Raw genomic sequence first — 22,851 nt, 5'->3', positions numbered from 1 at the left:
AGGCCCTCGGGGAAGGGTCGGGGCAGGCGCGTCTGGGCCTGAGGCTGCCCTGTTTCTGCAGGGTCCCAGCCCTTGTCCCCCCGGGGGTGTACGGGGCCCGGGGCCGGGCGGGGCGGCGCTGTCCGCGGTGCTGGCACTGCGCTCTCCGCGGTGGCCGGCCTTCTTCCCCTCCTGAGCCCCCTCCTCTTCCTCCGTCCATCCTCCTCCTCTCCGCGCCCCCTCCTCTTCCTCCATCCCCCTCTTCCTCTTCCTTCAGCCCCCCTCTTCCTTCATCCTGCCCGGCTGCCTTCATCACCCTTCACCTCTCTCCTCATCTCCCCTTCCTCCTCTTCCTCCCGGCCTCCCTCTCCCCCGTTCTCCCCTTCCTCCCTCTCCCTCATCCTTCATCCCCCTCCGCCTTCTCTTTCTCAGCCTTCCTCCCGCACATTCTCCTCCTTTTCCTCCACCTCTTCTTCTTCCCGCCTCCCCCTCTCCCTCCTCTTCCTCCCCCAGCAGTGACGTCTCTGGACGTGCTGCTCCCGGCCCGGCGCAGGCACCGCTCGGGGCTCCGGTACCGCTCGGGAATCCGGTACCGCGGCCCGACCCGGCTCGGCAGCGGCTCCGGCGGGGCGCGGGCGCTGTCCGGGGCCGCCCATGCGGCCGGGGGGCGATGTGGGCGGCGCGGAGCCGGCGGTAGTGCCCGCACCGGGGCCCCCCCGGGAGCATGGGCTGCATCGGCTCCAAAACCACCATCGGTGGGTGAGAGACACCGGGATGGGACCGGGGACTTGGGGAGATAGGGGGTCCTAGGGTATGGAGGGTGTTAGGGGAAACTGAGGGTGGGGAGGGAGATGTGCGGGGGCTGCTGGGGGCGGCCGAGGGGCTGGAGGTGATACGGTAGGGGTGTGGGGGACTACGGAGGCTGGGGGACATGGGAAGGTGGAGAGCAGGGAGGTGAGGGTGATCCAGGGGATGGCGTGGTGATGTATAGGGATTGGGAGGCTGTGAGGGCTGTAGGGCATAGGGAATTATGGACGTGGGGGGTACCGAGAGAGAATTGGGGTATCTAAGTGTGTTGTGTACACAGAGAGCTTGAGGGCTTTGGAGGACTTCGGTACCTAAAGGGTGATGGGGACTACAGATGGGTGGGGGTTTGGGAGCTTGGGGTGGCCCAGGGAGTGCAGGGAGATTTGAGGGGGTGTGGATATGTAGAGGCTGGGGTGTTTGGAGCGATTGGACTGCAGCTCTGTGGGAGCTGGGGGCATGAGGGACTAGGAAAGGAGTGTAGGACTGGGTGCTGGTTAGAGTCCTGAGAGGTTATGGGGCAGCTGAGAGAGATAGAGTTGTTCTGGGGGCCCTTGGAAGCTGAGGTTTGCTGCAGTGTGTGGGGTGCAGCGGGGGTGCTGCAGATGTCCTGGGGGTGCTGCAGGAGGGATGGGAACTGTGATCGGAGGGTGTTCTAGAGGCTGGGTTTGTGAGGGTTAGGATAGTGTTGCAGACATGCCAGAGGGGCCCTGGGGGTGTTGTTGCTAGGATGTCACCACAGGGTGCCCCTGCCCACAGCTGGGAGTGGGGGCGATCCTCTCTGCAATTTTCCAAGGAAGCCAGGGTGTACCCTTAGATGTGGGTGGGAGGCAGTACTTTTGAGCTCTCCTGTATCCCACCTCACAACTGGTTTACGTCAGTCAGGCCCACCTTGGTGCAGGGGAAATGAGGTTCTTGAGGGATACCCTGTCTTGTCCCCTTTGGGACTGGCCTTTCATGGCAGCTGCATTGACAGGAGACCTCCAGTGCTTGGGAGTCAGTGTGTGAGGGTGTGGACACTCATCTATTTGAGGTGCCAGTGCTAGGAGGTCAAGCTGTTTAGGCAAAAGATGGGTGCAGGTGCTTTTATTTACCCTACCCCCTCTTGGTCTTTTCCCTCCTGACCCAGTGGCAGGGAGCTGGTGAAGGGGATTTTGGAGATAGTGGAAGAGCAGCAGCCCCCTGCAAGTATAGCCCAGTGTTGTCTCCCTTCACACACCCAGCACCTGGCCCAGTCCAGCCTGGTCCAGCTGCCCCCACCCTTCCCAGAGCAGCTGCCAAGCTGGGACAGGCGCCTGGTCCTCAGTGCCAGGCTGGGGACGTACATTACCGCTGACACAGGCGGAAGAGTTGCCCGCCCATGAGTCACCAGTGCTGCAGCAATGAGTTGTGTCTGGTCTCAGACTGGACAAGAGGCTGCTACTACAGGGTCAGTGGGTGGGGGACTGAGAGAGCTGCTGGGGAAATGGAGGCGCTGAGGTTGGCCTCGGCTCTTCCTGCAGTGGCTGTGGACACGACACTGTGTGTGGAGTGGAAGGAGGTGAAGGCACTGTCACCCCTGAGTGTTGCCCGCCCGCTGCCCCGGCTGGTGCGCCAGGCCTCCTTCGACAGCCAGGACTTCCTCCAGGTACCCCGGAGCCCAGCCATGCCCGGCTGAGGTAGCCATGTGCTGGTACCCCATGGCACCCCTCCTGGCCGTGGCCCTGCCAGCTCGCAGTGGCTCGGGGCTGCTCTGACGTCAGCCATGAGCCGGGCTGTATCCTGGGAGAAATCAGTCCACGGTGCCTCGTTGCCATGGCAATGCAATTTGTTGCGCGCCTCCAAATCCCACGTCGCTTCCCCCGTGGCCATGGGCTCAGGGCCTGGCATGGCTGGGATGGCAATGGGGACGTACAACTGGATGTCCTGGCATGGTGTATGCTGCCAGGGAGTGGGTGCTGGGGAGCTGGGCTGTGGTGGTCCTGCACATGTACGTGTGTGTTCACAAGCTGGGGAGGGCACACATGCGTGTGTGGCACCATCTAGCATGGGGCATGTACACATGTGAGCGCACACAACTGCACAGGTGCATGTGTGTGTACAGTGGAATTTAGATGTGAGTGGGAAGGTGTGTGTTTATGGTCAGTTTGTGTGTTTGAGTGCCTGCCTGTGTGTGTGGGCACGTGGTTACCTGAGCAGGTATGTGCAGGTGTGTACACAGTGTCAGTGTACGGTTGTCCTGACATTATGGGAGTGTGCCCTGCTGCGACCATCCCTCTGCACACACGTATGCCTTAATGTATGAGTGCACAAACACCCCAGGCTCCCGTGTGGGCATCAAGCAGGGCCAAGCCCCCTCTGGGAGCGTGGAGCTCCCAGAAGGGGAATGGTGCCAGGGCTGTGACCATGCTTCCCACTCTGGCAGGTCAATGTTGAGGACACTGTCGAGATGCTGCCCAAGTCACGGCGTGCGCTGACCATCCAGGAGATCGCTGCCCTGGCCCGCTCCTCGCTGCATGGTAACTGCTCACCTAGGAGCTCCTCTGGGAAAGGGGGCTCTCCTGACGTGAGGAATCTGGGCCTCTTGCGGGGGGCCTGGGTGTCACCTCTCTGTAGTTTTGGAGGGGACTCAGAGGGTTTCTGGTGGCACTCAATAGGAGGGCATAGGGGTGCCTGGTCCCATGGACTGGAGGTAGAGAGTGCTGGGTCCCAAGGTTATGGGCTCTCAGTGGTGGGGACTTGGGGTGCCCCAGGGCATGCTGACATTGGGGCACATCCCATAGGCATCTCGCAGGTGGTGAAGGAGCACGTGACAAAGCCAACGGCCATGGCACAGGGCCGTGTTGCTCACCTCATCGAGTGGAAGGGCTGGTGTAAGCCAGTGGAGTCACCTTCTGCCCTGGAGAGCGCCTTCAGCTCCTACTGCCACCTGAGTGAGGGCGAACAGGAGGCACGATTCGCTGCCGGTAGGCACCATGGGCATGGCCGGTGGGCATGGTCCCAGGGCAGGGGTTGTGGAGTGGGTTGTCCCCATTCCTCTGTCCACCCATCCATTCATACCATGGCACTATGAGCATAGAGGTGCCAGGGTAGTGGGATTTTGAGAGCACCTCCCTGCATGTGTTTGATCTGTACCTGTCCTCTGCCAGGTGTGGCAGAGCAGTTTGCCATCGCTGAGGCCAAGCTGCGAGCCTGGTCCTCCGTGGATGGGGACGACTCCTATGATGAATCCTATGATGAGGACTTCATGCCCTCCACAGAGAGCTCCCAGCCTACTGGTAAGTGTCATGGGGAGCGGGCAAGTTGTCCCAGTGCTGGTGTGGGTGTCCCACCACTGAGGGATGCCTGCTACCTGGTACATTCCCCAGCCTGGCCACTCCCATATAGGGCAGTGCCCCTACCTGGCACCTTGACAAACAGTGCCTGAGCCAGGGGATGGGGAAGCCCTTAAATCCAACACTTCATGGTGCCAGAGCGATTTTTTGCTTTATCCTTTGGTGGTTACCAGTGTCATGCATGCAGAAATTTGTGGGTAAAGCAGGCACGGGGCTGCTCCCAGCCTGCGGGGAGCAGGGCAGGGGGCAGCAGACATTCCTGGTACCCTCAGCCCTGGACTGACCCAGACATCCTGGTTTCCCACAGAGCTGACAGGCACGATGCCCGCCAGCGTGCTGCTGCGAGACCTGCTGCAGGGCCACCTGTGCCAACTGGGCGTGCGGCACAGCTCCTGCGAGCCCGAGAGTGACTCCTCGCACACCCTCTCCCCTGAGACTCTCTGCTCCAGCCTCTGCAGCCTGGAGATGGTGTCCCCCTCCGAACTCACTGCCAAACTGCTGGGCTCCCTGGGGGGTGAGGACCTGCTGCTGCCCAAGCTGCCGCCCCCAGCCAGCCAAAGTGCCTTGCGGGGCCTGGCACGGCTCCGGTGCCAGGACTCCCTCTACTCCGTGTCCTACGCCGAAGCCTGTCTCTCGCCCGCGGAGGACGAGGTGGTGCTGAGCAAGGACTTCCCACTCCGCCGGAAAATCTCTGACGTCGCCTCCTCCGGGGTGGCATCGCTGGAGGAGGAGGAGGAGGCCGAAGAGCCCTGATGCCTCCTGGGGTGCCCTGCCCCTCCTGGTGCAGTCCAGGCCCCCTGCCGAAGCCCTCTGGCCAGACCCCACGCTGGGTGAGGGACAGGCTCTGCCGCTGCTCCCCCTTGCTATCCGGGTGCAGGAGGGGTCCGGAGGCCACTGCAGCCCCCTCAGCCAGTGTGCCCCCACTGTGCCCCGGCCCTGCTTGGCCACATCGTTGCCCTCCTGGATTTTTGCATGAGAGCAGGGAAGGGGCGCAGGGAAGGGCTTGGGGGGGGTGGTCTGTCCTCTGCCCTGATGCCCAGATGTGCCCCCCAAAACTGACAAGACTAAATAAGTGGGGCTGGATGTTCGCATGTTCTCCCCCAAACTACCCTGGGCTCCCCTTTTGGGCACAGTTCCCTCTCCCTCAATGGCATGGCTGAAACTCTCCAATCATCCTGTGGTGCCTCTACCACCCCAAGCCAGGGTGGTGGTGGGGGTTTCGGTGTGGGAAGGGCTTTTCTCCTCTCTCCCTGGCCAACTTTTATTGGACCAAGTTTAAAACTGTGAACTGCTGCCTTGGAGCATGGAGCTGCTGAAGGGGTGCTGTGGAGGGGCCAGGGGTGCTGGGGGGCTGTGGATGTGCTGTGGTGCTGGGACTTTCTATAGTTTTATATGTGCATGGAGCCGATGGAGGAAGACTGCAGGGCCAGGTGGGCACAGGCCCCCAGGCTGGAGGCTTTGGGCCACTGGGAGAGCAGCCCCAATCCAACCCTGAAGCAACGGGGTCAATCCAGCCAGGGGTCCCCAAGTCTGCTGTGAGGCAATGCAGGGTGGAGAGAGGGGGTAGGATGTGGGACTGATGTCCCTGTCGACAAATCACTCACCCCTAGCAGGGAACCAAGTGCCTACATGAAGTGCGACCAGCTCCCCCTGTCCTGGCTGGGGGTGGCACCCCCAGGGGACCCCCCAAGCCCATGTGAGGGATTCCAGGCACGTTGTTTGGGGGAGGAATGCCAGTTTTTGCCAACGCTTGTGCTCCCCTTCCTGCATGGCACATGTTCTCGTGGGGCCACTCTCCTCCTGCATGCTGCTCCTCACCCAGCCCAGTCACTGTTCCCTGTCCCCACACCCGGGATGCCCCATAGCACCCATTGCACCTCTGCTCCCCTGCATCCCCCACCACCCCCTCCAACCCCTGCTGGGCACAGCTCCTGTCTCCCTCCCTTCCATGGGGTGCCTGGTGTGGGGCTGGCACCCCCTGCCCTGCCTCACCGAGGGGCTGCAGGGGCCAGCAGGCCTGACACCACGCTGATGGCTCCCTGCCACCCACTACCACTCCCTCCTGGGGGCAGTGGATGCTCCCCACGGTACCGAGATGGGCTGGGGGGTGCGGGGTGCCTGTGGATGGGTGGGGGGCTTTGCTCTGTGTGTGTGTGCATGTGCACACCTGGGAGCGCATGGGCATGTGCACGTGTGTGCATATCTGTGGGAGCTGCCTGAGCCCCCTGCCCCGCTGTGGCGGTACCTGTGGAGTATCCATGGGGTGCCCACCTCATGGCACCCCGTTCTCCATCCTGCCAGGTCTTGAATAAAGTCAATTGTGCGAGCACTGTGCCAGGCACCTCTTCTTGCAGGTGGGGGGCACTTTCTCCCCAGGGGACCAGCAGGGTGGCAGGCCAGCGGTGACAGGGATGCATCCCCCTTTGCGGCCCCACAGGGCGATGGAGGCCTCGGCCCTTATCTCGCATTCCTAAGGACAGGGTGCCTAATTATGGGCATCTGGCAGTGGTGGCTGGCGGGCGGCTGGACCCTCCCCACGGCAGGGCCTTGGGGGGTGCGGGCAGAAGGCGCCATGGCATCGCTCAGCTCAGCCTCCACGTACCGTACCGAGCTGCTCAGTGCCTACGGGCAGGGGCACAGTGATCCCCGCTTCGAGGGCGACCGGCGGCATGGACCCTTTGGGGCACGGGGACAGGAGGCGTTTGGGTACCCAGGTACTGGGCGTGGAGGGTGGGGGGCCCTAGGGTGCGGTGGCCCTGCTACCCTGGGGGAGCCCTGCTATGCTGGGGGTGGCCCCCCCAAGGTGATCCAGCTGTGGGACCCTCCTTCCAGAAGAGGTTGGGAGGGCTCAGAGGGGACTCCTGACTGGGCCCCCGTGTCCCATGGCTCTCTGGACTGTCCTCCAGCTCTTACTCCCCAAGTGCTTTTGTGCTCCCACTGTAAGCCCCCAATAACCTCAGTGTCCCTGCTCTCCTCAGGACTATCATGCTGTCTCCTCCCCTCTCCCTAGACCCTTTTGATCCTCCTTTCATCCCCAGAATCTCACATAGCTTTTCCTCCCCAACCCAGACCATCCTGATGTGTCCTCAGGTCCACTGTGCCCCTCACCCTTTGATGCCACCTGCTAGGTCCCCACTTTCTTGTACATCCCCAGTAACTCCAATGTCCTCCTCCTGCTCAGCCCACTCCCCCCAGACTTTCATGGCCATCCCCAGTGTCTTCACCCTCCTGTGCCATTCCCCTGCTGTCCTCAGGTTGTCTCGTGCCCCTGGAATCTCCTGGTGGCCTCAGGTGCCTCCAGACCACCCACTACCCCTCCATGGTCCCCCATACCCCTGGGACCCCATTTCCCCTTGCAATTAATTCCCCAGCACCTTCAAAAACCCCAAACTCCCACTGCCACCTGCTATCTCCAGCCCTCCCTTCCCCAGCATCACCAGACTCTCCCACAATCCCCCATGCTCTAGCAGCCCTCCAATGCCCACAGAGTCCCCAGGCACCATGTACCCCTGCAGCCTGGGCACCTGGGTGCGTGCCCAGGGTGATACCTACCAAGTGGTGGCCGACGTCAGCCAGTTTGAGCCCCCTGACATCGTGGTGACCACCTCCAACTGCCATGTTGCCATCCAGGCAGAAAAGGTGAGGCACCCAAGGGGGCAGCATCCCCTGTGGCCATGGCACAATGAGGGTCCTGTCCCATGACACCCCCTCCTGTGAGTGATGGGGACGGGGTGGTAACTGGGAATAGCCCTTGCTAGCACTGGGATAAATGGGAGCTGTGCCCTAGTGATGGGACAACAGGTAACTCCTGCTCTACTGCCCCTGTCCTGTACTGGCATAACTGGGAACTGTCCTCACTGAGAATGGGACAACTGGGAACTCCTGCTCCGCTGCCTTCTAGGCTGGATGTGGCAAGTGGGAACAGTCCTTGCTGGCACTGGAGTACCTGGAATTTACCCCACAAGCCAAGACTTGGGCAGCAGAGGCCTGCTTCCTGCTGGCAATGGGGTGACTGGGAATTGCCCTGGAGTAGCTGGGATCTTTCCTGTTGAACTCCCTCCTGGAGTCAGGGTGACTGGAAGTTGCCCCATTAGAAGCACTGGGGTAACTGGGAATGTGGTGTGGAACTCACCATGCCACACTGTGTTCCACTGCACCGCTGCTGCCTCCCTGCAGGTGGCTGAGGATGGCACTGTCTGTGACACCTTCACCCACAAGTGCCAGCTGCCAGAAGACACGGACCCACTGTCGGTGAGCTGCACCCTCACCGAGACTGGCACGCTGGTCATTACTGTCCGGCGCCGTGCCAGTGCTGGCTCTGGGCAGCCTCCACAGCTGCTGTACCACAGCGAGGCCATGCTGTGAGCGGCTCTGGGTGACAAAAGGCTCCTTGCCTGGAGCGATGCCAATCTCAGCACTGTGGTGAAGCTCAGCTGATGCCCACTGGCTGTGCCCCTCTCCACTGCCAGCCCCATAGTGCTTCAGCTCTGTTTATAAAGTCCTTTTATTAAATTAATATAAAAATCTCTGTATTTACATGGGGAGAGGTTCATGACAGAAAGGCAGCAGCACCCCAGGTTCCCAGCCATGAGGTACTGAGCACAGGGGGCAGTGGCCACCCATGTCCCCGTGGACACCCCAACCTGATGCCCCTCTCTGCCCTGTGCCACCCTGAGAAGGGACATTGTGGTCCTCATGGAGAGTGTGAGGGCAGTGGCCATTCTGGGGGACACCAGGGCCTGGGGGGGTACAGAGGTAGCAAAATGGAAAGCCCCAAGAGCTGGCAGGTAGCTGGGGAGCACGGGCTGGCTGGGGGGCATTTGGCTGGTCCCCAACCCAGGGAAGGAGCAGAGGCACTGGATTGAGGGTACCCACGCCTGTGCTGAGCCTAGTGTAAGTGGACTCAGGGTGGGCATCCCCCAGCACGTGCCGGAGGCCCTTGTGGCTTCCAGGGACACAGGGGGGTGGATCTCAAGGGTCTCACTCGCCCTTGGGGGTGTCATCATCATCATCGCCCCCAGGACCAGCCTCACGGGGCATGTGGTGGTGTTGGTGGCGGTCCCAGAGCTGGCGCAGGGCGGTGGTGTCAGCTTCAGTGGTGCTGGCAGTGCTGTCGCGGAAGCTGGCGAGCGGCGGGCGCACCTTCACCCCCTTACCCGTCAGTGAGCCCTCGATGGCCTTGCGCAGCTGCAGGGACCCCAAACCCATGGGCAAACAGCTCCAGGTGCTGCTCTGTGCCCCTCCAGCCTCCCTCGTGTCCCCTGCTCACCTCCTTGAGGGACACCATGCCCACCAGTCGCCCAATGCTGGTGACGAATGCATGGTCCAGGCCCAGCAGAGAAAATATGGTGTGGGTCTGCAGGAAGAGGAGGCTGAGTTGAGGGTCAGGGAGTTGTGGGTGGGGGTCTGGGGTGAGATGGGGTATGGGTGTACCTTGTGCAGTGAGGTGTGCTCCACCAGCTGGAAGGGCGCGGGGTCGATCTTGGCACTGCTGAAATCCACCAGCTGGTCCAGCTGTTGTTCTTCCCACTCCAGGATCTGGGGAGGTGCCATTGGGCAGGCTAAGGGGTATGACCTCCCCACAAGTGCCAGCAAGGGCCCTCCCATCCTCCTTACACCCAGTCTTATGGAGAAATCTGGGTTATCCACTCCCTACCTTCCCATGCCCACCTCACACTCTGGCACCCCTTTGGGATGTCTAGGATCCCTCTGAGCAGGAGGGTCCTGCCTGTCTCTACCCAGTTCCTCACCTCTGCTGGGGTCATCTTGTCACCCAGAATCATCTCCTCCTGCAAGAGAGGTGTGTTGGAGCACCCCTGAGGGTGGCAGGCTCTGCAAGCCAGCTGCAGGCAGGGGTGCAGCGAGGATGTAGGCAGCACATGCAGGCAGGGTGCAGGCAGCACACAGGCAGGTCAAGTAACATGATTGGTTGACAGGACATTGGTCACACCCTGATTGGCCACAGTTGGACAAGGCGGGATTGTGATTGGTGAAGAGAATGCATGGTTTGCCATGATTGGCTGAGCAAAGCGGGGCATATTCCCCGGTTGTGATGGCTTGGAGGCTCCACATCCCAGTTCCTGGGAAGCTTTGGGATGGTGAAGATACACACCAAGATTGGTTGGATGGAATCGTAACTGTCCAAGATGGACTGCACAGACATAGACCCAACGTGATTGGCCAAGCAGAATCTTGCCAGGCTCCTGATTGGTTCAGAGAACTCCTGCCAGGCTCTGATTGGCTGGGAGGAGCTGTGCCCAGGCTGCGATTGACTGCAGCTTACCACAATGGAAATGCGGACGCGTTTGGCCTTGTGATAGGCTGTGCCCTGGGCCTGGCCCGTGGGAGAGACAGCAGTTAGGGGATGGGATGGGATGGGATGGGATGGGATGGGATGGGATGGGATGGCATGGCATGGCATGGCATGGCATGGCATGGCATGGCATGGCATGGCATGGGTAGAAATGGGATGGCATGGGATGGCATGGCATGGCATGGCATGGCATGGCATGGCATGGCATGGGTAGAAATGGGATGGCATGGCATGGCATGGCATGGCATGGCATGGCATGGCATGGCATGGCATGGCATGGCATGGCATGGCATGGGTAGAAATGGGATGGGATAGAAAATGATGGAAAGGGATGGGAAGGGACAGGCAGGGTTGAACAGGAATGGAAAGGGATGTTATGAGAATGGGCAGGACTGGGAAAGACCAGGCAGGACTGGGCAGGAATGGGGAGGGCCAGGCTCTCACCTCAGTGGGCTCTGTGGCAGCGTTGGCACAGAAGAGGCTCTTGAGGGCAATGCCAGTGTGGTCAGTGCCTCCAGCTGAAGGTGGAGAGGGCATGTCAGTTGTGGAGACAGAAGGGGGCCAGGGGGACACATGCAGACTCACCTGGGGGGCTGTCAGGTGGGCTGCTGGGCACCCGCTTCAGCGCTGGTTTCAGAGGCTTGCGGAGTGCTGGGCGGGCAGGGGTGCCTGAGGAGGTCTCTGTGCTGATCTGTGGGGGGGTGGGGTGGTAGGGCGATGGCGGTGGGGGCCATCCTGACCAGGCATCCCCCAAGAGGGTTGCATCCCTCACCTGGAAGCGGATGCTGGAATCAGAGAGCCGGTGCCCATCTTCGGACAGTACCTTCTGCCGCAGTGTCATGAGCCGGCGCTGGGGACTGAGCTGGCTGCTGAGCAGGGCCCCCACCTGCGTCCGCTCAATGGAGCCCAGCAGGATCATGGATTCTGCCAGACACACCAAGGGGCTACATTGGCTTCTGATGCTCTCCTTGTCATCCACCCGCCATCCCGGCACACTCCACGGCTGCTGTGGATGCTGGCAGAGCCCCTGCCTGTGCCTTACCAGCTGACTCCACCAGAGGCAGGTTCTTCATCTTGGTGCTGTGCAGGACCTGCTGCAGGTCCCGGTACTTGCAGTTGAGGGTGACGTAGTGGATATCCCGCACCATGATGTCCTCCACCCGCACGTTGTATTTCCTGCCCAGGAACAAGAACGGTGTACTCAGAGTAATTCCAACCCCTCACCTTGTGCCTGGTGAGGGGTTTGGGGTTGGGACAGGGGACACAAACTCACTCGTGGTGGCCCCAGCCCAGCTCAGGGAGGTAGGGAAGCTTCTTGATGCGGATGATGCTGTCATAGAGGGAAGGCTGGAGGCTCTGGGCGACAGCATTGGCCAGGATAACAGCGATCATGACAGGCAGGATGTGTGAGATCTGCCCTGTCAGCTCGAAGACGATGACGGCCGTGGACACCGTGTGGGTGACAGCACCCGACAATGCGGCTGCCCCTGTGGCCACCACCAGGAGACGGGGGGGCTGTCAGGTATTGCCCACCAGGCTAGGACCCCGCCCTGGGTCCTCCCCTCTAGGGCATCCATCACATCTGGAACCCTCGGAACTAGCCAGGGAGATCTCCGGTGGTGGTATCACTCCCAGTTCCGGGATCATCACCGCAGGTGAGGGGCAGCATCTCCAAATGATGCCCACCATGGTGTTCCCATTCCAGCTCGGTGCTTACCCACCACGGCGTAGCCCCCTGGCACGATGCGGTAGATGTTGCTGTCTGTGTGGATGCCATCAGGGAACCAGGCTGCCATGCTCTCTCCCACCAGGCGGCCAAAGGCTGCCCCTGTAGACAGAGAGGGACTGAGAACGGGCACAGGACTCTCTCAGCACCTGATCCAGCCTCAGTCCCTCGTCTCCTCCTGATGCTTCCAGGGAAGAGGACATCTGGAGGCACCCACAGGTGCCCAGTGTAGGCTGAGAGGTGGCTCCCTCCTCCCACTGTGCCCACACAGGGTGCAGGGTCTCACCAATGACGAAGACAGGCATGAAGGCTCCACAGGGCACTGGGATGGTAGTGGCCAAGGCTGACATCCAGAACTGTGGGGCAGAAACCCATTAGTTGCCCCCCCTGACCCAGCCCTGCCTCCTGCCCCTGCTGTGACCCCTCTGCAGGGTGCTGTAGAACAGCACGTGGGCACCACACCCTGCATGGGACATGGGTTCCTCCCAGGGGCACCCTGCCAGCTCCTCCCTGGTGGCACTTGGTGGCATCTAGCCAGCACCTCCCTGGTGGCACCTACAAGCAAGCAGCCATAACCTCTCTGGTGGCACTTTGGTGGCTCCGAGCCAAGATCTCTTTGATGGCATGCCAGCACCACCCAGCAAACACCTTGGTAGACTCTTGGAGCAGCCACCCAGTGCCTTCTGGTGCCACCTTTCTGGTAGCAATCTGGCACCTCCTTGATAGCATCCAGAAAATCCTCTCCCTAACCTCCTGGTGGTACCTTGGGGATTACAGGGGAAGTAGGTACTCACCTTCATGAGGATGAAGACAACAAGTGTGACGAAGACATTGGAGCGGGGATTGCGCCAGGCTTCCAGGATGCCCAAGTATTCAAACTCATCACTGATCCCCTGCTTTGCCCACGTTTGGTTGTCAAAGAGCGTCACCAGGGTGTCCTTCTGGGTGAGCTGGTGATGGGCAGGGGTCAGCTGGGGGTTGTGGTGGCCCTGGGGTGGGGACTGGTGTGCCACCCCATGGCAGGTACCTGGCCAGCCATGAACTGTCCAAAGCCAGGCGGGAAGGTCAGCGTGGAGATGATCAGTGTCACCAGGGCAGGGAAGAGCAGGCGCCTGGCAGGGTGGCACAGGGCAGGGTGTGACTTTGATGCACCCCAGCTCTACCACCCTGCTGCTGGGGACTGCTGGACACCTACTTCTTCATGAGGAAGCGGTTGATGGTCTTCTGGCGGCGCATGAATTGCACAATCTTGCGGTTAAGGTAGACGAAGAGCGCGCCCCCAAAGCCGCTGGCGATCCTGGGCAGAGTCAAGGGAAGAGGTGTGCTGCTTCCACCACCAATGCCACCAGTGCCACCCCTGGGGCCATGGGATGGCTGCTGGGATGGCCGCACTCACCCGATGACAGCAAAGGCAGGCAGCTCCTGCAGGTCAAAGGGGAAGTCGAGGCGGAAGCGGGTTTTGAACAGCGCCGTGATTGTCTCTGGGGAATGGTGGGGGTCAGTAGGGCTGGGCAGGGGACCCCTGTGCCCTCACCCTGCCTGAGGTACCTTCATCCTTGTTCCAGACAGCAAGGACACGGAAGATGAAGGCACTGAAAGTGGCAGCGAAGAAGCCGCGCCAGTAGTTGCGGACGGCAAAGAAGGTGGAGGTGACCTCGATGCTGAAGAGGACGCCTGGCATTGGGGGGAAGTGCACAAGGGAGGTGGAGAAACCTAGATAGGCCCTCAGTGCCTGGCATGCTTCCCACCCTGAGTCCACACTTGTGCACAGCCCATGGGGGTCTGGCTGCCCCATGGACACACTACAGGATGGTTCAAGGGCTTCCCTGGCAAAGCTCGTGGCTAGTCCCAGCTGGGCACAGTGGACACAGTGCAGTGGGCCAAGCACAAGCAGAGGGTAGCACAGGGATGTGGGCAGCATCATGAGGAGTGGCACTGGGATGGAGTGGGGTGCACACAGATGGATAGACAGACAGATAGGGCAGCAGGCAAAGGGCAAGGAAAGAGTCAGACACATCACCAACCTACGGGCAGGGCTCAGCGGGACTGGAGTGGGGAGCTCCCTGGAGCGCAGGGTGGCAGGGGAGAGGACAAGAGCAGATGTTACACATCTGGGAGGATGGTGCCTGCTCCTCCCTTCCTCCTCCCTCCTGAGCAGCACTGCCCTCTCCCATGCCAGCTGTCCTGGGGGTCCTGCTTGCCTCTCCAGGTGGACTCTGCTGCCTGGGCGGGAGGTGTGGGGAGTGTGGGGAGGCCCGGGGTGACCCTACCTCCGATGGGGGCGGCGAAGCAGCAGCCAACACCGACAGCGCAGGCAGCTGCCAGCATTTCAATGTTTCTTGCCTCATTCTGTGAGGGAGACAGGAGTGAGTGGGCACTGCCCCCCCAATCCTAGGCACTGCCAAACCGGCTGGTGGGCACAGGTTAATCCTCCTGGGTCCAGCCTGCCTTGCTCACCTCGTAGAAGCCCCCAAAGAGGGAGAGGAAGCGGCTGAGCAGGGCTGCACACATGCTGGCGATGTGGACAAAGGGACCCTGAGAGGACAACAGGGGATTGAGGACCTTGCCCTCATCCTCACTTCCTGTCCTCCTGCTCACCCTGTCCCAGCACTGTCCTCACCTCCTTGCCCAGGGGCATGCCGCTGCCCAGGGCACACGTCAATCCAATCACCTTGGCCACAAAAGTCTTGAGGGTGAGGTACTCCTTCAGAACAACGCCCCGCAGGATGGTCTTCATCTCAGGGATCCCAGAGCCTGGTGACGTGGGGACAGCCTTGACCAATAGCCATGAAATGGGGACACTGCCCCATGGTTCTGGGGGATTACCCTTGATGCTCTGCCACACCACACTGCCACAGGGAGATCCCAGAGACATCTCTTCCCACAGCACAATTGGCAGGAACAGCCCCAAGATTATGTAGGCACAGCTCAATTCATAGCCCCATGGGAACCCAAATTTCATACTCCCAGGAGGCCCTCTGAAGATCAGGTCTTAGCCTTAGGAAGACCCCAAAGCCTGCTAGCCTCATAGCCCAAGAGGACATCCACCCCTTAACTCACAGGAGACTCTCTGAAGACCCTCTCTCTCATAAACCTTAGAAGATCCCCAACCCTATACCTCAGGAGAGCATCCAGACCATAATCCCCAGGACACCCTCTGAAGACCAGCTCATATTCCTAAAGAGACTCCCAGGACCTCCAGGGAGACACCCAGGCAGATCCCAAGGCAAACCCCAGGGAGTGGACACCCTGTTTAGGGTACAGGCAGCCCCTCAATGCCCTACCCACAGCCTGGGGGGCAAGGATCTGGGTGAAGCCAGCTGAGAAGGTGATGAGCACAGTGGGGTAGGTGACCCAGGCCATGTACTGCAGCAGCACGTTGGTGTCCAGGCCCCCGTACATCCACTTCTGAGCTGTGGGAACAGCCAGTCAGATGGGTGGTGGGTGGCAAGGCACATGGCATGGCTCTATGGCATGGCCACTTCCTGTCCTGCCATGGCCCCAGGAACCCACTGGTACCTACTCACCTTGGAGGCACGTGGCGATGGCGAAATCCATGGCCCAGCTGACCAGTGCCATGACCAGTCCCAGCAGTATGAGGAAAACCCAGTCTTCGCCCACCTTGGAGATGAGGAACCGTTGGCACTGCAAGGTGCAGACTGTGGACAAAAGGGCGGGTTCAAGGCTAGATGCCCGAGGGGTGGGCACATTGAGGTGGCAGAGCCAGGCTGGCAGCAACAGAAATGCTCACAACCAGCAGCACTGACCCAGTGCTGCTGGTACTGTCTGGTGCAGGAGCACTGCTGTGTCCAGCTGTCACAGCCAGCTGACTGTGCACAGTCATACACGGCACCACTGGGCATGCACCTCCCACCTGCACAGCCTCCCTGGCATGGCCCCAGGTAGAGGGGCTGGGGGCCCCCAGTCCCTGCAGCGTGCCCAACTATTTTGGGCCATTGTGTCCCTGCGTCCCGGCGGGCAGGTGGCATTGTCCTCGGCGCCGGTGTCCCATGACAGTAGAGAAACTCTACTCGCACCACCGTAGCAGGGCGGGCAGCCGTGTCCAGACTGTGCCGCCGTAGGGCTGTGCCCGCCCGTGTCCATATCCCGGTGAACCTTACCACGACAGGGGGCACAGCGGCCCTGGGTGTACTCCAGCAGCTCGGAGGGGCGGCGGGGCCGGGGCGTGTCCCCCTCCTGCAGCCGCAGCCGGGCTGCCTCATCCTTGGCAAAGGTGCCCAAGTCTTGCGTGTAACGCCCATACATCTGGGGGAGAAGGAGTAGGCAGGGGTGTCAGGACGGCTTGTATCCCAGCCCCTGCGCCCAAGTGGGGAAACTGAGTCAGGGTAGCACTGGGCATACTGGCATGGCCTGCCAGGTAAGGGAACAGGCACGGTATCCCAAGGCAAACGGGTGGAGGTGCCTGTGGGAGTGCCGGGCTGCCCTCCAGGGCGTGGGAAGGAGCCAGGCAGATAAGGTGAGTGTGGATCAATGGTGATTGTTTTGCCCACATGCCCAAAACAAGCAGCTGAAACGTCGGTACCAGTCGCTGGCCCTGCCCAGGTGGCCCAGGCACTGGACTGGCTGGTGGAGGGTGTGGAAGGGCCTCCAGTGATGGGAGCATGGCCAGCTTGGCCAGGAGACTCTCTGAGGGCTGGCACTGAGGTTGTGCTGGCTCTCTGCAGGCACCGCACCCCGACATTGCTAAGAGCAAGACTGGGATACCCCCACAAAAAGCAGTCTTGGCAGGTCATATGTGACATCAGCTGGCTGGTCTCAGATGGCAGCAGGGAGGCAAGAGGACAGTGAGGGACAGAATGTACCCCCAGTTCCAGGGGAGGGGGAGCACAACATCAAGCCCAGGATGGTTCCTGGGCTGTGAAGAGGGGGTTTAGGGATCAAAGGGGGGGCGAGTCACTCTGTGCCCACATAGGGATCACCCCTCTTTCTTCGGGAGCCTCCTGCCTGGCTGTGGCACGTGGCCTGGCCCTGGCAGGGGGTGGCCCTGGCACTGCCCCTTCTGCCAGCCAGGAGCTCTTTGTGCCCGTCCTCCCCGCTGAGCCAGGGGCATTTGTCCCACGCTGGCGGGCACTGCCAAGGACTTGGTTGCTTGGTTTCCGCCTCACTCCCCCCAGCACGACCTGAATGCCAAGCGCCAGAGGTTGGCCCAGCACAAAGGGAGGCTTCAGGGCGGTGGGGGCCCTGCCAAGCTCCCACGTCGGGACAACGTGAGCCCCATGCTGATGGCGTGCCCACCCGCCGTGCCGTGCCAGCGCAGCGCGTGGCTGCCCAGCCGGGGCGCAGTCGCCTCCTCCCCGGCACGGCCCGTGCGGCGCCGGGCAGAGGGGACACGCCACGGGTGGGCACAGCGCTTGGCACGTGGGCAGCCCAGCCCTGGGTGCTGGCGGCACTGCCCACCCCAGATGCCTGGGTCCTGTTCACAGCCCCCTGGACTGCTGGCACATGACAATTCCCCGTGGGGACGGCACGAAGGTGCGCTTCTCACGGGGCACCGCTTCTGCCCAGGTCCCTTTGGTAGAGAGCAGAAAGGAGTCAGAGTGGCGCCGGGTGGATTCTCTGCTGTCTAATACCGGGGTTGTGCCCAGCAGCAGGAGGGAGGGTGGGGATGTAGGCAGGGTGAGGAGGGTGAACTAAGTTCCATCACTGACCCTGTACTGGCATGGATTTTCCCCCAAACTCCTGCTCAGCATGGGCTCAGTGGCTCCTTGCCCTGTGGAAAAGAGCTGGGGGGGAAGGCATGACCACCTTGAGGGGCCAAATCCAGCATTTGCTGCCAGAGTAGGACCCCGGCCCCGCAAGGAGTCTTGATTTCAAAGGCTCCCTTCAGAAAAAGCTTGTTTGCTCTGGAAGATGAAATGGGCTTGGCACCCCAGGAGTGCTGTCACCCTGCCAAGCACTTGCCTGCCTGGCCCCACTGCTGACCCATGGCCAGCCCAAGCCAAAAAGAAAGAACCCCCAGGCTGACTGCCCCCCAAACCAGCTCTGTGTCTACCTGTTGGGGCTATGCCAGGGGTGTCCCCCCAGGTGTTGTGGCACACGGTGGGATGCCCATTCCCAGGGGCTTCAGCCTGGTGGTGGGATTTGCTCCCCCTCTGCCTCACTTTGGAGCTGACAAACACTTTTAACAACAGGGATGCAAGCAAAGGAGCCATGCCACCCTGCTGCCACCTGCCACCCTGTGCCATCGCATGCCACCCCTCTGCTCCATGCCACAGGCCCACAGGCAGGACATGGGACCCTCACGGGTGCCCAGTGTTGAGTAGCCACAGCTGTTGTGCCCACAGCCCTGGCATGGCTGTGAAAACCAGTGGTGGGCTCTCTCCTTCCTCCTCCTCCTCCTCCTCCTCCGCTTGGGTTATTTTTCCACAAAGGCCTTTTGAAACACAAACAGCCCCGGGACTCCGGCCTCTGCCGTGAAGCAGCTGAACAATCACAGTGCTGGGCGGGCAGGGAGCAGGCACGGGGGGGGGCTGGCGTGGGGCACTCGGGGACACGGGCACTGGCCATGTGTTGGTCCTGGGCTCCTGTGCTGCAGGCATCGGCTGTGCCACAGTCCCTTGGGCACTGCCAGTCCATGGTGCCTGCTATGCTTCTGCGATGCCGTGCCTGGGGTGGGCACTGGCATCTGGTGCTGCTGTGTCCCTGTGCCAGCCTGGTCCACAGCACTGAGCTGGCCTGGCAGTGGTGCCCACCTCCTCATGGCCAATGCCAGCCAAGCCTGCCCCCCAAATTTCCCCTAGGGGATATATTTAAAGACAAGGTGTTGGGGGGTCCTCTGGGCTGGCAGCAGGCAGGCAGAGGCCAGGGGGTGTGTGTCACGCTGCCCGTCTTAGCCGGGCTCTAATCACCCTGAGCAGCTCTGCAAGGAACAAGGGCAGTTTGTCAGGCTTAATCCCCCCCCATGGGGCCCATTGCTCCCTGCCACGACAGCCTGACATGTGGGGGACACTAGGGCTGATGTGCACCCCAGCACCCTTGGCATGCCAGGGGTTCTCACAGACACCTGTCCAGCCTGGGAACCCCAGGGTGGGACACCTGGAGAGACCTTTATGTTTGGGAACCCAAGACCCATGGCATCCCAGGGCTGGTGAAATCTGGGTAGGGGAAGGGCATGGGGTAAGGACACAGGCCTTTGGACATGGCTGGGCACAACCCTGCAGCCTGGCTGCGATGGCTTGGCTGGAAGCGCAAGAACCAAGAGCTGTCTCCAGGCTGTCCAGCACAAACCAGCCCATGCCAGGCTCCAGCTGGATCTTGGCACTCCTGGCAGGTGCTGGCAGGAGCTGGTGGTGGCTCAGATGCACTGGGGAGGGCTGAGCACTCCTCCTGCCCAGCACGTGCCCAGGCAGCTCCCAAAACGCAGGTGTGAGGCTATAGGACAGGAGCCCGCACCCAGCCTCACCCACGAGCCCCAGGTGCTTCCACGAACCTCACTGAGCCCAGCGGCCATGGGGATGGGCACCATGGAGCACTCAGGGCATGGGAGCTACCCTGCCCAAAGAAAAGGAGGGCAAAGTCTGCTGGTGCCGAGCACGGCTGCCTTGATGCCAGCCTAGCGTGCCTCTCCCCTCTCACGCTGCCCGCAGGCTCCTCCGCCCCGTAGTGCCTGGCTGGGATGGCCTCTCTGCTCACCCACCGTGACCAGGGCGCCCAGGAGCTGGCGAAGGGAGAGGCACGGCCACTGCTCACCCCTGTTCCTGCCCCCGACTGCTCCCTGACTCAGCCCTGTCGGGAAGGACCGTGGGGTTAATAAGGTCGTGGAGATGACGGCACGGCCAAGGCTCCCATGGTCAGCTGGTGTCCTGCAGACACCTGACAGCGGCGACGCAGGAGCAGCTTGGGGTGAGCACTGAGGGGCACCGCCAGAAGGGTTTGGCTGCTGGGAAAGGCAATGCAGAGGGTACACAGAGCAGCAGTGCCCTGGCGCTGCCCCGTGCGCCCATGCTGGATGGGTAAGGCTCAACAGGGTCCGCCCAGCGCACAGCAACCGGCTCGGGCTCTCTTGGGCAGCCGTGGGCACGACAGCTCTGTGGCCACGCAGACCGTTTCCCTGCACACCTCCCTGGCCCCGCAGGTCTGAATGCCTTTGCCAGGGCAAAGTACCGTTCGCCTTGGGCACCGTCCCAACTGGAGGCCCGTGAAAAGCACCTTTGCCCGTGATATTTGACGGCCGTGGGCAGTGGAAAACAGTGGAGTGACTGGCGACACAGAGGGGAAGGAGGACACCCCAGGACAATGGGACACCCTGGTGCCAGCGGGAAGGCTACAAGTTGTAAACATGGGGCTAAGGTTGCAGGCGGGGGAGATACCTTATCTTGGGGACAGAGGGCCGGGGACATGCACTGCAGGGGAGAAGCGTGCCCGGCTGGCGCCTCTGGGAGCCCCCACAGGCTGGGCATCCCTTCCCAGTGATGAGGGGTGTTGCCAGGGGGTGGTGAGGTGTGTGCAGAAGTCCTGCCCTGGGGGTGGGGGCTCAGCTAGGCTCCTCCACAGCCGGAGGGGGAGTGAGGGTGACGTCCCAAACTGGAGCAGCATCCCAAAGAGGGCACCGCGGATGTCCGCCGCCCTGAGCAGGGCAGCACCCCCAGTTCCCCGAAACCCCCGGGTGTTTCATCGTGCCCCGTCGCGTCCTGTGCCACACCGGTGCCCGGTGCCCGCCCGGTGCCCCCGGTACTCACCAGGGTCTGCTCATATTGCAGTGCCCGCTGCGCCTCGCTCTCGGAGGCCATGGTGCCGCCGCTGCTGCCGCTCCGCTCCGCGCCGTCCCGGTGCCGGTGCCGCTGCCGGTGCCCGCGGCGGCCGCGTCTCCTCCCGGACCGCGCGGGGCGGGCCCGGGGCACTGCCCGGGGGAGGGATCGGCCACGCTCCGCCTCCGCCGGCAGCGCCCGGCACCGGCGCCGCCCGGTACCGGCACCGGCGGCGCTGGGCACCCAGTGCCCGGCTGGGTCTAGGGGAGTCCGGCCGGAAAACTCCGTCCTATGGCGGGACCCCGTCCACCGTGGCCTTTGCCCAGGATGGCACCCGTGGGCAACCAGTGGGTACAGATGAGGGTAAAAGCAGGCGTGGGTGACGTGACCAGGGGCCAACTTCCCCCGGGACACATTGCTGTCTCTTTCCACAGGTACAAGGGGCTGGTGTGGGGCTGGGTGCTGATTCCCTGTGGGTTCTCTCTGGTGAGATGTGGGAGGACCATGCTGGGGCTCTGCAGACGGTCACCTCCAGGCTCATGGCCGTGCCTGGCTGGGGGACAGACTGGTGGGGCAGAGTGCCTGAGGTCTGTCTTGTCATGAAGGACATGGGGGCACCTGTCAATGCCCAAGGAAGGCAGGGCACCTTGGCACTGTGGGGACTTCACCACCCTAAAGCTGTCAGGGAGCTCATCCTTACCGTGATGCTGCTCAGCGCCCGAGACTGTCAGTCCCCAGGGAGAGAGGTGGGCTCAACTCGTCGCTGCTGAACTCGTTGGGCAGCAGAGGCTCAGTCCTCTCCAGAGAGGCACACAGGTAGAGCTTGGCACCGGCAGTCCTTGGGCAAGGTGCTCCGGCATGGCAGGCTGGCTGCCGGAACTTCTGTCTCACTGCCACCACGGGCTCAGGGGCAACCGAGGCAGCTCTCAGGGCCACGCTCACCCTCCTCCCCAGGGCACCGCTGTGGCAAGAACTGTGTGCAGGGAAAGCCAGAGCAGTGGCACTGCTGGGCTGGTGCTGCAGGATCGGGAATGGGCTAGTTCTCACTGCCCAGGTGCCACCCTCTGGTTTGACGTCAGCACCCCCAAGGGTGGGTGATGATGGCTGGGCTGGGGGCTGGGATATGTCCTTTGCCAGTCTGGGAGGGTTCATTGCCCGACATGAACCAGTTTGAGGCAGGGAGGTGACAAAATGGGTTGCCTGCTCATTGTATCCCCAGGCACGGAGCTCCCTCCTTGCTCGTCAGCTCCTGGCACTGCCCTGTGGCAGCAGGGATGTTCATCCGGAGGGGAAGGCCTGTGCCAGGACAAATCCTCTGCCCACTGCCACCAGTGTGCCTGGCTGTGGGCCACCAGCACACTACAAGGCCACCACAGGTGATGCCGTCCTGCTGGCACAGTTACCTGCAAGGCTGTGGGTCCATGCAGGGCAGGATACCCAGCTTAGCATGCCAGGCTCTGTCCCAACCCAGTGTACCCCAGTGCCATCCTTCTATTGCTCTATCACTACTCCAGTCCAGCCTAGTGTCACCTTGGGTGCAGCCCCAGTATAGGCTAACACTGTCCCACTGCAGTGTTGTGGTTGTGCCACCATGCTGTCCTGCAATCCCAGCAGAGCCTGGTGTTACTTTCCCTACAGCTCTGGCACTGTTTCAGTACAGCCCAGTATAGCTCTGACTGTCCTAGTCATGCCAGTGTATACCAATGCAGTACAAATGGTCCCAGAGATTCCTCAGTCCTCCATGTTAGGAATCAAAGGGCAGGTGGCAACATTGGGTCTCCCATGGCCCCATGAGGCCTTAGTCCAGTGCAGCTGTATTGGGGTGACTGGGGTTGTGCTGCCCCAGACCATGCACAGGGGTCTGCCCTCCAAAACCATGGGTGTCTGTGCCCACCCTGGGCACACAGCTGGTTGTGGATGCTGCAGGACAAGGGCCTCCATGAGTGGCAGCTGGATTGGGGCCCCAAGCTGGCTTCTTTGTGCCACCATGGAGGTGTGGGGAACAGA

The 22,851-nt window shown here is 61.8% G+C and overlaps 3 protein-coding genes across 3 annotated transcripts; 2 read left to right on the top strand and 1 right to left on the bottom strand.

Moving 5' to 3' along the window:
- Positions 1 to 703: 703 nt before the first annotated feature.
- Positions 704 to 4,850, top strand: FAM131A (family with sequence similarity 131 member A). The gene is made up of 6 exons (XM_062499457.1): positions 704 to 734; positions 2,286 to 2,410; positions 3,188 to 3,281; positions 3,546 to 3,728; positions 3,912 to 4,040; positions 4,405 to 4,850. The coding sequence occupies exons 1-6, from the start codon at positions 704 to 706 to the stop codon at positions 4,848 to 4,850; spliced, it is 1,008 nt and encodes a 335-aa protein (XP_062355441.1).
- A 1,819-nt stretch (positions 4,851 to 6,669) lies between these two features.
- On the top strand, positions 6,670 to 8,462 carry LOC134047933 (heat shock protein beta-7-like). The gene is made up of 3 exons (XM_062499412.1): positions 6,670 to 6,811; positions 7,585 to 7,736; positions 8,274 to 8,462. Exons 1-3 carry the CDS (start codon positions 6,670 to 6,672, stop codon positions 8,460 to 8,462), a joined length of 483 nt encoding a protein of 160 aa, XP_062355396.1.
- Positions 8,463 to 9,077: 615 nt separating this feature from the next.
- On the bottom strand, positions 9,078 to 21,382 carry CLCN2 (chloride voltage-gated channel 2). The gene is made up of 24 exons (XM_062499032.1): positions 20,836 to 21,382; positions 16,258 to 16,402; positions 15,664 to 15,795; positions 15,421 to 15,549; positions 14,757 to 14,890; positions 14,594 to 14,671; positions 14,407 to 14,485; positions 13,685 to 13,810; positions 13,533 to 13,617; positions 13,332 to 13,433; positions 13,164 to 13,248; positions 12,931 to 13,086; positions 12,423 to 12,492; positions 12,128 to 12,238; positions 11,684 to 11,897; positions 11,453 to 11,586; positions 11,183 to 11,334; positions 10,996 to 11,101; positions 10,855 to 10,928; positions 10,381 to 10,431; positions 9,848 to 9,886; positions 9,531 to 9,635; positions 9,367 to 9,453; positions 9,078 to 9,284 (listed from the first exon to the last, which is right to left on the bottom strand). Exons 1-24 carry the CDS (start codon positions 20,884 to 20,886, stop codon positions 9,078 to 9,080), a joined length of 2,652 nt encoding a protein of 883 aa, XP_062355016.1. The 5' UTR covers positions 20,887 to 21,382.
- Positions 21,383 to 22,851: the final 1,469 nt, after the last annotated feature.

The sequence above is a fragment of the Cinclus cinclus genome, chromosome 10, assembly GCF_963662255.1.
Source record: "Cinclus cinclus chromosome 10, bCinCin1.1, whole genome shotgun sequence".
Taxonomy (NCBI): Eukaryota; Metazoa; Chordata; class Aves; order Passeriformes; family Cinclidae; genus Cinclus; species Cinclus cinclus.
Note: the sequence above shows the minus strand (reverse complement) of the source record. Positions and strands in the feature narration are given on the sequence as shown.